Here is a 13,259-nt window from a genome sequence, read left to right on the forward strand (position 1 = left end):
TCTTCCACCGAAAAATCACGGGAGCTCCCTGGTTCGTCCGTAAAGAGAATTTACACAAAAATCTTAAAATCGAAGATATCAAAACGCACATCGGACATATTAACTTTTCAACAAAACGATCAGCAACGACACAGTTCATTTTGCCGATAACTTTACGTATGAACTCTTAGAAGATGATTTCAACCTCCGCCCACATGCCACCCATCTATTAACATTTGATATCTGATTCCTGTCCTTTGCACAGACACTTTTTAATTCTCATCTTTTCATATTCACAAAGGCCCTAAGGTACAATGTTGGTTTCACGTAGTAATTTCACACACAAGCATCATACATAGGACATATTATGACACTCTCACATCTCCGTGTTCTTGCAACACAATAATTACAGGCAAGGGCCTATATTTTTTCTCCTCCATCTAGTTCACCCATTAGTGGCAATCCAAATAAGGTCTCTTACGCGTGGAATCTCCGTTAAGGGGCACCTGAGGTGATGGTAAGAGCGCGATGAAGTTCGCGCTGAGACCAGCCTAAGTAACAGTATCGCAGTATCACAGTATCACGAGCCTTAAACCAGATTATGTGACGTAGCACAGACTGGTTGCCTTGGCAACGCAGCTCGGCTTTAACCACTTATGCCCTTTATGCCCCCGTCTGAACACAGCCTTATTTGACCGTACTCCTAGTATTAGCCAATGGTCTTAAATAAGAACTCAGCGCCACACAGTTCTTCAATATTCTAGCTCTCAAGAAGTTCTAATTTTTAAATAGGCTATTACAATTTGGCCTCACTAATATTGAACTGAACACTGTTGTCAAGACGTTAACTAGCATACCCGTCACAACAGTCAGTGAAATCTTGAACACCGTTAATCTCGTAATGACATTATCAAGCATACCCGTGACATTAACAATGTCAGTGAAATCTTCTGTCTTATTAATAAAACAACTATTATCATGAATCTCGCCACACGCAAATTTATTTGAAAAATATAAGGAGGTTTCTCGAGCATTTTTGCCCCATGCACCCTTTCACCACTTCTAGAACACTCTCATTCTAACCCCTCTCCTTTCCAAAACTTGAAAAATAAGTATATACATGTATCTAGATTTATACGATTTTTAACGGGTTTTATAAAATAAGAAACAAAAAGTCCAGAAAATGTTGATAAATACCAAAACCTTTTTATATTCATCAACTAAAACATAAATACAGCTAACAAAAAGGCTCACCAGACCCCCCCCGAAACTATGAAATCCCTGTCGTTCAGCCGCTGATATATATCTATTATTAAATAATAAAGAATCTGTATGTATGCATGCATGTATGCTTGTTTCTCGTTATTATGGAAAACGGCTGAGTTTATTCTATACTTTGTGCGAGTCCAATGAATTTTTAATTAAGAAACTCAGCTATTTAAAAGCAAAGTGATGCCACTGCTGGAAATAAAGTGTTTTTATTTTCCGCTTGCCAATATGCTGTTATTCGGCAAAGCGTAAGATATTTTATTTTCAGTTTTAATCTCTCGGGTTTTGATTAATAAGTAAGAGATTTAAAGCCATGAATGCACTTCTTAATAATATATCGTTTTCCTCTTTAACATGGTTGGTTTAAATAAAAGCTGCATTTAATTCGTAGTAGATATAAAAGATTTTCCTAACGTCTTATCGTAATTGATTTTTCAAAACTTTGTTGCCTTAAGTTGCCAAAAAGTTTATTAAAGATGAATTTCATCTTCGCGGTATCATATTGTAATTTTAAAGAATTTAGATGCAATTGTTTTGCCTAGCTAAAACCATGCTACTAATTCATAGAGAAATTCGGTCATTAGGTTTAACACGTTCAGTCTGCTTGATATCCTACAACATTATCGTTCAGCTACTTTCTTAATCTTTACCGAAGATCATTGAGAAAGATTGGTCAAACATAATCGCTAGAGAGAAAAGCGAGTTTTACTGCACATATAGTTCATATAATGAATACTATAGAAAGATCATTGTGATCCAAATCATCGAATTCTTTAATTACAAACAAAAGCAAAATGAAACAATCATTGTTTGAGCTAATTTCAGCACTTCCAATGTATACTGAAAAATAGAATAACGTACTATAAATAACCTATAATATAAGGTGGTAAAGACATGTGACATCCGGTAGTCTGTAAAGCTTTGTCTTGCCACAAATATAACCGGATAACTCGGCGATAGTAAAGGCCGAAATGGCGACATAAAACAGACAATGGCGACAAAAAGTTTTAAAATGGTTTTTTTGGAGAGACCGACTATCAAAACCATTTGGAGATACTTGGTTAAAATACTAAAGATATCATAAATATCTAAATAATCTGTATTGACATGCTAAAAGAAGCATGTGAATACAGATTCTAATACTAGACAAAAAGCAACTTAAACTGGTATGTGTTTTGAATCAAATTCTATCAATTTCTAGGTATTTAGGCATAGATTTTTTTTCTTCAGAAGCAAATAATTTTGCAAAGGTTGGAATAACAAAAATCATATTTATAGTGAAATCAATAGGCAAAACAAAAAGAAAACTAACGCAATGTATCTAAGAGTAATGAACGGGGAAATGCTAAGATTTTAGAATTTCGAACGTATTGAGGAAGTAATTGGTAAATGACTTTGATCATAAATATTATATAAGACATCTGCTCTGTTAAATCACATTTCAAACTTTACTCATTATAACATTATTATCAACATTATTTAAAAATAATTTATACCAAAAAGTAGTAGAGTTGGAAATTTTAGCCTCTGAATGGAAACTGTCATTAATTGGGATGTCATTAAATGTAATTAGTACATTCAAGGCTTTTCGATCCATAATTAACATTATACCTTTTCGGATGCTTTCAAAACACGCACTCAATTATTTATACAAGTGGTAAACAACAATCTAAGGGAAATAATTTCAATGAATCCATTAAAGTTATTTAGATTTCGAGAAATACGCAGTTCTCCAATTAAATAAAGACGGTCATTTTGCAAAGTGTAATATCTGTGTCTCTTAGACCTTAATACCGGTTAAGGAATTATTCCTTAGAAACTGAAAAATGTAAGTAACAATTTGAAGGATGAATTGTAAAGCTCTAAAGAAGCATCTTCTCACATATTAAAAATAATTATCAGGAATGAGACATATAACTGAGCTGGTTCTGTAAGTTATAGAGGCTGGTGCTAGAAATGTTCAAATCCAAGGGATGATGAACATATTTTATGTTGGCATAATTATTTAAAAAATGGAAAAAAAATATGCTTCCCGCTAATACTTCTCATCGTTTACAAACAATTATATTACGACATAACTAAATAAACCATACGTTGAAAGAACAAACCTGTGTTAAAAATTTAACGACTAAATGCCTTAAAATGGCATATAGCCTTATACGCATTATTTTTTCCATATGCTTATAAAATAAGCAAATAATTACCACACTCAATATGAAAACTAAATTTTATTTTATCGTTTATTAACAAAGGCTTCATTACTTATCATTTCACTGCTTACAGAAACAGACATTTTCACTTAACTTTCTGGGAACTTAAGGTTACTAATCTGTTTTTCATTCCATCAATGGTAGGGTACTTCTGTATACTAAGCCTGAACGTGTAACTAGATTTCCTTTATTTTTCACAGTATTTAAACGAGGTTTATGATAAGATAATGCGCGCCTCTTTCTTCGGCTTTTGGCCCCAGGTTTAGGTTTTATGTGTGCGTACTGTCTTTCAGATTCTGGGCAATCAGTGATTCCTTGCTGCTCGTTCGGTAAAGGATGCGGCATGTCAGAAACATCGAATGGTTGCGAATCACCGTCTACTTCTTGTTGATTGTTCGTAGGAGTACTCACTAAACCAGAGATTTCAAATGCTTCTGAACCGCCGTCTATTTCTTGTTCATTGAACGTAGTAGTACTCAGTAAACCCGAGATTTCAAATGGTTCTGATTTGCAGTAAGGTATGGAAGAAGTTTCGTAAGATGGACACACTTGAAGTACGACACGCCTCTTTTGGCTGTTTAAAATATCATATACAAATCTAATTAATACATTAAAAACTTCTTACTGTTTTTTAAGAGAACTAAACAGCTACACAATATTCAAAATTAGATCGCTCGTTTTTAAAAGGTTAACAAACATCTTTTTCCTTAGAAAATATGCAAATAAATACCTAAAAAGGTTGATGTAAAGCTATCTGTAGTTGCTGGTTTGTCTCGTATGTGAATTGTTGCTAGAGATTTAACTTGTTGATAGGAATTAATAACTAACTCGAAAAGAACAAAAAAAAATTAAAAGTGTTCGAGATAAAAATTGTTTAGAAGTTAAAACAGAATGAAACTTACTAATTATTATTTTAAAATTATTTACTTAGTTAATTTTTACGCATATAAGTAGAATTTCTTTCTGGCATTTTTGTTAATGTTTAAAAGAATATTTATTTAACAAATAATTACAATTTACTGTTACAGATTGTGAGATAATGTCTAACATAAAATGCGCTCAAAACGTAAATATTTCTTCTCACCTGAAAAATTAGATTTAAAACAATTATTTTAATGATGCTTAAAACTTTTAATATTTAGAAACTCAGGACCACTTACTTATGCTGAAAATATCATGTGGATTAAGAAATCATTTTCTATGCCTCTGCAGTAAAGGATTCATTTGCCAGCTTAGGAACACTTGTATCTTCCAGATACTGAAGTTATCTTTTTATTCGAATTCGTTGTAGACATTGAATTGTTATACAATAAATTAGCAGAATTTATTACGCATTTAGAAAATTTTAGGGAATTAAATTTCTCGAATCGTGTTCAGCATTTTGACTCATCTTACCCTGTGCTTGCTCACTGAATCAAATAATTAGGACCCCTGGAAGCTGTATTAATATTGTCACTTGCGTAAGAGTTCGTAATGGATTGAACGCACACAGAACATATGACAGATTGACAAAATTTATTTAAAAAATAATAAAACATTTCTGTAACTTCTACACAAAACAACTTGTACAGCTCTTCTAAGAATCATAAAGTACACTCAGCAGTTACTAATTCAAACTACTTAAGAAGGTAGAACAATACAAAAAGCCTCAACTGCTTAAGCTCGCACAGTGCTCTGAATTCTAGTCTGATATAAACTGAAAATGTTAATAATTTGATACTTTGTACGTATAATGACCTGCAACAGGTGATAGTTTTCCGTACTCTTGTTAGTTATTAAGATAGTACCATTAAGGCCTGACCTGTGATACGACCGTAAAGTAAATTCTCCGTAAGAGCTAAGACCTGACGAAGGGAGAATACTGAAGCTTATGCTCTCTCCGGTCTTATACAGTTTCCCCGTCTGCCGCGTCCGCAGAGAAATTTCCAAGACATTCGATTTCTCGAAATTGCTAGCAGGTGTATACATTTCACCTCTAGTTAGTTGCATAATAATTGGAGTCATTTTTAGCCGAAATGGGTGACAAAAATTAATCACCAAAAGGGTCGCCAACTTTGCGCTAACTGGTTAGATAATCATTTACTTTAATGTTAAAAGAATATACCTGTGAAATCCTATTTTTCGGACAATGTTTCACATTTATGAGACCTTTATTCATGTTATATTATACAAGAGATACTACAATTTACATACGATGCTACTAAAATTATTTACATTTGTATACAAAATTCGTAACAATATTATTGAAGGTTATTTATACAACTTTTTTTTTAAATGTTTAGCAAAAAAAAAAAAAAAAAAAAAAAAAAAAATACATCTGTGGCTGTTCTTATTTTGGTGCTATAATAAAACAGAGCGTTGTAGGCGTAGAGCGTTAATAAGTTACTTCTTGGATAGCCTATTGCGTACTTAGTCTACACTTCTATTTGTGAACTTTATCGATGTTAATTTAACGTATGTGTTTTAAAGTGCTGATGATATGGTATAAAACAATGGATATTGTTGATAATAGAATAATTGTATTATAATTTTGCATCGTGTTTTCTGACTATAAATTTTATATCATCTATTTGTAGTAAATACTAAAAATTTTATATCATCTATTTGTAGTAAGTACTAAAAATTAAATCCCCTTAATACTGTATTTACTATGATCATGTCTGTTACATTTTGTGTGGATAACACCAATGAACGCTGATAATGATGATTACCTTTGATCGAATGAACTGCTTCATTCTCATAGTTTTACTAATAGTTTGTTCACTAATAGTTTACTAATAGTTTACTAATAGTTTACTCATAGTTTGTTCTCATAGTTTTACTAATACATAAATATGAGTCATTGTCTCATGGTTTACTACGACATAAATATGAGTCAAATTCTATTATTAATTGCTCCACTCAAGTGGTCTATCTGATGCATATAGTGCTCGGTTACTTTTTGCATTGAATTATCTGCCAAATTAACTGAACAGCATGAGAAAATAAATTCTTCTTTTGATTTTTAATTTAGTAATAGAATAAATGCTGTATATTATAAACAGACATTACTGTGAAGCTAAATGGTTGTAAGCTGTGCAAGTATCTTAATATGGCACTGCTATAAAAATGCACAGAGCATTATTTTAAAGGGTTTGGAACGTTGTTCCTTGAATGATATAGGTTATGTTCACCTTTCTAACTAGTATCTAAGAGGGCTATTCGGATGTTTAAATCGATAGTGAAGGCTAGTTACCTAAGAGAAAGGATACTTTTGTGGAAGACCTTTCGAAGGAAGCTGGCTGGTGTTCACATTATATATAGGTGAAAACATGAAAATACCTCATGCAGCTAACCCATTTTTCAAATAAGGGTTAGAATTCCTGGATTCTAACAATCGACCAAGCTACCAGTGTTCAGCGATGTAAAGCACTATTAAATAATAGAAATAGCAAAGATCAAATGAAAAATAACAATTGTAGCGCCACTGAACAACGTAGAAATCTAAGGCACAAAACTTGAGACAGAAATTTTAAAACTCACACTTAAATGGCGAGCAAACAATTATCCTACATTAAGATACTATGTAATCTATGGCATTAGTGACGCCTCTAATTACATTTGTCTAAAACAGTATTCTTAATTAACATTTTCGTGAATTTGGGAGAATTTCAGAGATTTTGCGAAGTAAATTCGCGAATTTCAGAATTTTTCTATTTTTCTTAATTTTTTGTAAATTATTGGATTACTTTTCGTTTTTTAAAAATTTTAAAGTAAGATGATGTGATTTTTCGTAATTTAGAAACGTATTACCAAACAGCAGACACTACTGTTAAAGAAGAAAATTTATGCTCATGTTTTATTTTATATAAGCATTTATGTAGTTTGTCATAAAAAAGCGCTGATTTTTACTTAAGCAGCATTTTTTGTTTAAAGTATGTCAGCATTGTTTTTATCAGTTTCTTTACCTAATATCACTCTGAATAATTGAGCATTTGTTGCTTTAAAATTTGATGCTATGGAACAGAGCTATGCCTCATAACCGTGAAAAACCACTACAAAAAGACGATATACATTCAGCAAATTTTGTGCAAACTTCGTATATCCTCTAAATAAAATTAAAACGGCAAATAATAGTTTCAGCAGGAACACATGTCACACACTTTACGGGTCAACAAATAAGACAAAGTCTTGTTTCTTGAAAGTCTCTTGAGTACGTGATTTTGTAGAGTCCTTAGGATTTTTTGAAGCACGAAACTTGAAAAATATGCAGCATCCTAGCCATGTCTCGAATCTGGACCTCTCGAATACTGGACAAGTGTGCTATCATTATATAATGAAGGCATGATGGAAAGAGAGAGAAAATACCTTATAATCTGACTTCGTAGTGATGACCAGAAATGGCTTGCGGGGTCTTGTGACTTTACATCCTGCAATATGTTTCTATGGGGTATTGTCAAATCGAATGTTTAGACGGGAACAAAACACAAAATTTGCACGAAATAAAGAGAGAAATTCAACATATCATCAGCAAAGCCAAAAAATAAGTTTATTAAAAGACCATTATAAACTTCATAGACAAAATTAACTGTCTTCCTAATAGGTGGAGGTAGACGTACGTCAGATATCGTTTTCCAATATTAACGTGGAGGGTACAGGAGCAATAATCACAAGAAATTTCTCGCTTTGACTGATTTATTGCATTTTTAAAAACCCGTGCAAGTTATGAGACACCCTATCTACTTATAAATTCATTTATACTACTATTTCATATATGATAAAACTTCTACTTGCAGTTTTAATGCTAATTAAGGGAAGCAAATTTATTGTAAAACTTTTACTACAATCCCAGAGCGCGAGTTTCTTGCAAAATCAATTATGCTAAGAAGACCGCAAAATTTTCATCCAAATCGTTTACAGCAAAACTGACTGAATTACTTCGTATCTGATCACCAAATTTTGCCTTTATTACCTGGAATGAAATTCCTACCTTTCTTATAATTATATATTTTATAGGCATAATTTTATTTATGTTAGTTTTAGATATTACTAAAACTTAAAATAAAGCTATAAATTATTAAGAAATGAGTATATTGCAATAAAATCACTCGGTGTTTTAAGAAGGATATTGTTGTAAGATCACATGCCACGTTGAACAGTACTCCATGCATTAGCAATTTGCTAGCCACGTGGATGATATTCAGAAAACATTATAGTTCATTTGAAAAAGAAATATTTTCTAGGTTGCGGGCATTATAAATATTCTGGTTTCAAATATACAATGACTCAAAAAATAAAAATATTCGTTTATTGATAGTTCCCAAAATCAAAAATTTTTGGAAGGACTGCACTGGAATTAAAAATCGACAGTTAAAATTCGTAAATTTTGGAGAGTAAAATTCGTAAATTTTGGAGAGAGCGGAAGGCAAGCCACGACTAGGATCTATCAAATAAAGAAACTTCCATCTTCACCGAAACTTGTCAGCTTTCGTAAATAATTTTGATTTAAATCCACTTTTGCCTGAAATTCCTAAAAGTGTTACTTCATAATATTTTTATTCCAATAATTTCCATAGATGCCACTGTAACTGTTTGCTCCGTTTTTATTACCTACAAATACGAATTTTATTTTTTCGATGGATGTATTTATGGATATGCTGAATAAAGATTAAGACACTCAGGATATATTAAAACTAGAAGATGAATAGAAGAATTTTATCTTACCGCGGGTATAGCCATGACCTTTCCAGATAAATCAAAATTGCAGTAACAAACCATGGATAATAGCGGCACGTGAGAAAGTAAGCAATGTATATAAAAATAGGATAACAACAAAGTGTGCAGAAGATGAAAGACAAAACCTGAAAAACAAAAGAATCCTCGATAAAATTTAAACTATGTTGAGATAATAATTCAGATTTAAATCTTCAAATCTTTTATGTAAACAGTTCATTCAGATTCGAAGCCTTATTCGTCAGGATAAAAGTAACTTTGTTTCTCTATACTTAAAACAATTCTATAATATATGTCACACAGTGGCGTTTTGTTAAGAGTTGTTTTCTAAATAATACTCTGTCCTGACTATAATCAGTTTACGCAGATTAAAATTCAAGAAACTTCACCTGATAGTTTCCGGTGGCTTACAATTAAATCGAGGATTTACGAAGGTTAAGTGTCCATTATTATCAACAATAACTGGTAAAACATTTGGCAGCATGCTTTCAAAAATGCATTTTCAGATTTAACTCTGTAGAGTAGAACGTCTGGTTTTATCGTCATATATAATTTATACATAGAAGAGAAGTCTTAATAACCTAGAGATGTAACGGGAATCAGTGTGTCCTCCGATGTATATAGATTCGTTCTAAACAGATCAACACTAGCTAAAACAAACGGCAAGAGTGTCTTCGCGCAATAAGGCATGAATTGCAGGATACGGATTATGAAGTTGCTTATGTGACCCCCGAAAGGCCTTAACAAGGCCTTCGGGGCTTGTTGAATTTAAAAAAAAGAATGTGTAAATTAAAAATAGGCTGTGTAAATTTTAAAAAAGAATTTTTTTTATTTCCACAAGGAATGACATTTTTGTATAGGAAAGAATTATTCTGTTCTAAGGGATATATGCTTCTAGTTAAAACGATTAACTCAGTAAAAATGTTTGCATGGGCGTTTTCGTGGAACAGAGAACAGCACTTTACCCGACGATGACAAACTGAAAATAAATACTGTGTCTACGAAATGAAGATTTATAAAAGAAGATGACTTATCACTATAACTAAGATCTAAACTCAAGATGTTAATACATAAAAGACTTAGGGCACACGCGAAGAAGGCATGCGAGCAAAACATTGTTGGTTTCCGTATTAAATGACATTAAAGTTCTTCGGCATAAGAACATTTAGACATTTATTGCCTTTTCTGAAAAGATCCATTAGTAAATTTCCTGATTACCTAGTTTGAAAAATCTTGTATTTTGTGCCCGGATTAACTTTGGCAGAAAAATAATTCTGATTAAAACTATTTGATTTAGGCAAAGAGCATGAAGGCTTTCTCCCAAGGCTTTATCCTAGTTTAGACAAGAGGTCTTCAGGGAATAGAAATCCAGGTATCGAAACCCTAATTCCTTGCTACCAACCTATTTGCATAAATTTCGCTTTAACGATTCAACAAATTTGAAGTACCCCCATGGCGAAAATACCCATCGATAGCAAAATTCGAACCTAGTCCCAAGACGTGGAAATTCGAAAAATTGCACTGACTACCATAATACACTTGAGGTTAAAGAAGAAATAGATATATGTAGTAATTTTGAGGTAAATTGACAAAAACACTGCCAAACTTTACAAAAATACTGTCTTTTGATAAGGGTTTATCTCTTGACCGCTCCCTTGAAATCACTAGCTTATGTATGAAACAAAGCCAGTCTAAGGTTCATTTTTGCTTACTTATCAAATTCTATAGGAGTTATTAAATAAAAGTTTCGTATTATTGATAAGTGTTATTATAATTTACATTTTTAACTTTAATAATAGAAAAATGAATACTTACCAAAAAAGAAATTGTTTTGAAATTCTGTGGTGTGTCATGACCAGTACATAATCCATGAAGCCAATTTTTGACAGTTCGTATGAACCAAAATACAAAAACTAGATAATTTACTCTGTTTAGACTGAGAGCTATCGCATCCATATAAATTTTCAAATCAGTTAATAAGCCATATTTTAAATAACGATGGAAGTAGCCATTTATATTATTAATATGCTGCGTTTAAAATTCCATAGTTAATAACCTATCCAGATGAATTTATTACATTTAATGAACTTTAAGTTATTATTTACGTTTATCAGAGACATGTTTCCAAAATTTCATAAACATTCTGTAGCATAATGTTAAACTGAAATCTGCTTTCATTTCTGTTCCTTGGTTAAAAATGTGTTGCCAAAGTATAAAAAAGAATAATATAAAACAATTATCTTTTATTTCGCTTTTGAAATTTATGTTTCGAATGCAGCAATAGTGAGTAGCGTGGAATAATTTTATTAGCTTTCTAATCTATCAGTAATTATTCATGGTTTAAATTGCACAGTATTATACATACTTAATAGTTTGGTAGTACGCGATTGCATAATGCTGGATATAAATTTTATGTGAAGCGAAACTGCAATTGCTGTGCGTAATGTTTAATTGATACCATGAATTTTGTATTAAAAAATTCGTGGAAATAAAGAGGCAATGAATTTGAGAAGCAGTTTATTTATTTGTATCTGAAGTGACTTTGTGGTTTTATTTCTTGGTTTCCCTAATTGTTTGGATCCAATTTTCAAATTCATTTTTGACGACCACTTAGTGACCTCTAATGATTCTTTCAATATTTTCACACGTATATTCTCTCGTTGCTAAGGCAATTATGTGCGTGCCGATTCGCAATGGGTTGGCACTTGAACCGACGATAGCTTGATATAATTTATTTCCTCAAAAGAAACATTTTACAGCTTGGGAACGTTTCATAAAAGTACCCGTACAGCTCTTTGCAGCATGACAGAGCGCAGTCAGTAGTTACCACTTCAAACTAAGAAAATTAAACACATTGCAATGGAAAGCGCATCTGAAAGGCGAAGCTCTACGGATATCTCTCTGATACTCGGAACTCAAATCTGAACTAAAAACTGAGGACTGATGCTCTCTTTTTCTCGAAATTGCAGGAAGACATGTACAGTTACAGTTCAGATAGGGCCGTATACAGTTACATATAGGATCAGACCAGTTATAGTTATACAGGCATCTGACCAAAATGTCGCCAAATAATCGCAACGTTTAGCGTCTTTTAGTGATTAACCGCCAAAACCATTGCCAATTTGTCGTGATAGTCATTTACCTTACAGTTAAAAGGGCATTTTCCTGTAGTCTTATTTTTCCTGCGGAGCTTCTTCCTCTTCAGAGGTGTTACATAATACAAGAAACACTATGATTTTACATATAATTTCGCAAAAATTATGTACATATATATATTGTTACGAATTTGGTATTTAAAAAGCTAATGTTAGTTCAATTATAAATTAAATGGTTTTATTTCTCGCGCAGTGCAGCGCGTGACGAATATTAAAAGAAAGCTAAGCCGGAAAAATTAAAAATACAAGAGCACGTGCGTTAAATAAATAAATATCTCTTTTTGATTTCGAGAAAGTGCTGGAAAATTCTAGCGCGTGATTTTAAAATCTTATAAAAGGAGGAAAACATCTCAGTTTGTGAGTAGTTGCTTAGTTTGTTGTTGTTTAGAAAACTGCCGTTGTTGATTATAGCGAATTCGCGGATTAGCGTTCTTTAGCTGTTTTGAATTACGTTCTATTGTACATTTAAGTAGTTAAAAGATAACTACTGTGAGATATTGTGATACTGCATGATAATTTGAGAAAATTTAAGCATTTCTGTTGTGATAATAATAAATTTTTGTTCATTTTTCATCGGACTTGTGCATTCATTTCATAACGAACCCGTACGCACGCAACAATTTTTGGTGTCAGGAGTGGGGTTTTGAATGCCAATCACAAGAGCGATGGAAGAACAGTTAAAACAATTCATGGTAGCCTTTGCTACATTTAAAGAAGAAATGAAAGACTCTATTAAAGAAGAAATTAGGTCCGTTAAAGAAGAAATGAAGTTGGGCCAGGAATCCGTTAAAGGAGAAATGAAATTGGGCCAGGAATCCGTTAAGGAAGAGATGAAATCTCTTAAAAATGAGATGAAAGCAGGTCAGGACGAAATGAAAAGAGAAATTACCTGCGTAATAGAAAATAAATTTGAGGCTATGGAAGGCAGAATAGA

General features: G+C 32.3%; 1 protein-coding gene across 1 annotated transcript; it reads right to left on the reverse strand.

Annotated features, from left to right (window-relative positions):
- Positions 1–3,484: 3,484 nt before the first annotated feature.
- On the reverse strand, positions 3,485–11,317 carry LOC118181388 (uncharacterized). The gene is made up of 3 exons (XM_035350516.2): positions 10,986–11,317; positions 9,162–9,298; positions 3,485–4,032 (listed from the first exon to the last, which is right to left on the reverse strand). The coding sequence occupies exons 1-3, from the start codon at positions 11,124–11,126 to the stop codon at positions 3,585–3,587; spliced, it is 726 nt and encodes a 241-aa protein (XP_035206407.1). The 5' UTR covers positions 11,127–11,317; the 3' UTR covers positions 3,485–3,584.
- Between the last annotated feature and the right edge of the window lie 1,942 nt (positions 11,318–13,259).

Source organism: Stegodyphus dumicola, chromosome 8 (genome assembly GCF_044657685.1).
Source record: "Stegodyphus dumicola isolate Sdum_Otavi_A_Nest chromosome 8, ASM4465768v1".
Classification (NCBI taxonomy): domain Eukaryota; kingdom Metazoa; phylum Arthropoda; class Arachnida; order Araneae; family Eresidae; genus Stegodyphus; species Stegodyphus dumicola.

Coding starts and splice junctions, on each gene's coding strand:
- LOC118181388 (XM_035350516.2), bottom strand. CDS start 11,126: ATGGATGCGATAGCTCTCAGTCTAAACAGAGTAAATTATCTAGTTTTT. Junction 9,299..10,985: donor TCAAAACAATTTCTTTTTTG/GTAAGTATTCAT, acceptor TTTGTTTTTCAG/GTTTTGTCTTTCATCTTCTG. Junction 4,033..9,161: donor AGGTCATGGCTATACCCGCG/GTAAGATAAAAT, acceptor TATTTTAAACAG/CCAAAAGAGGCGTGTCGTAC.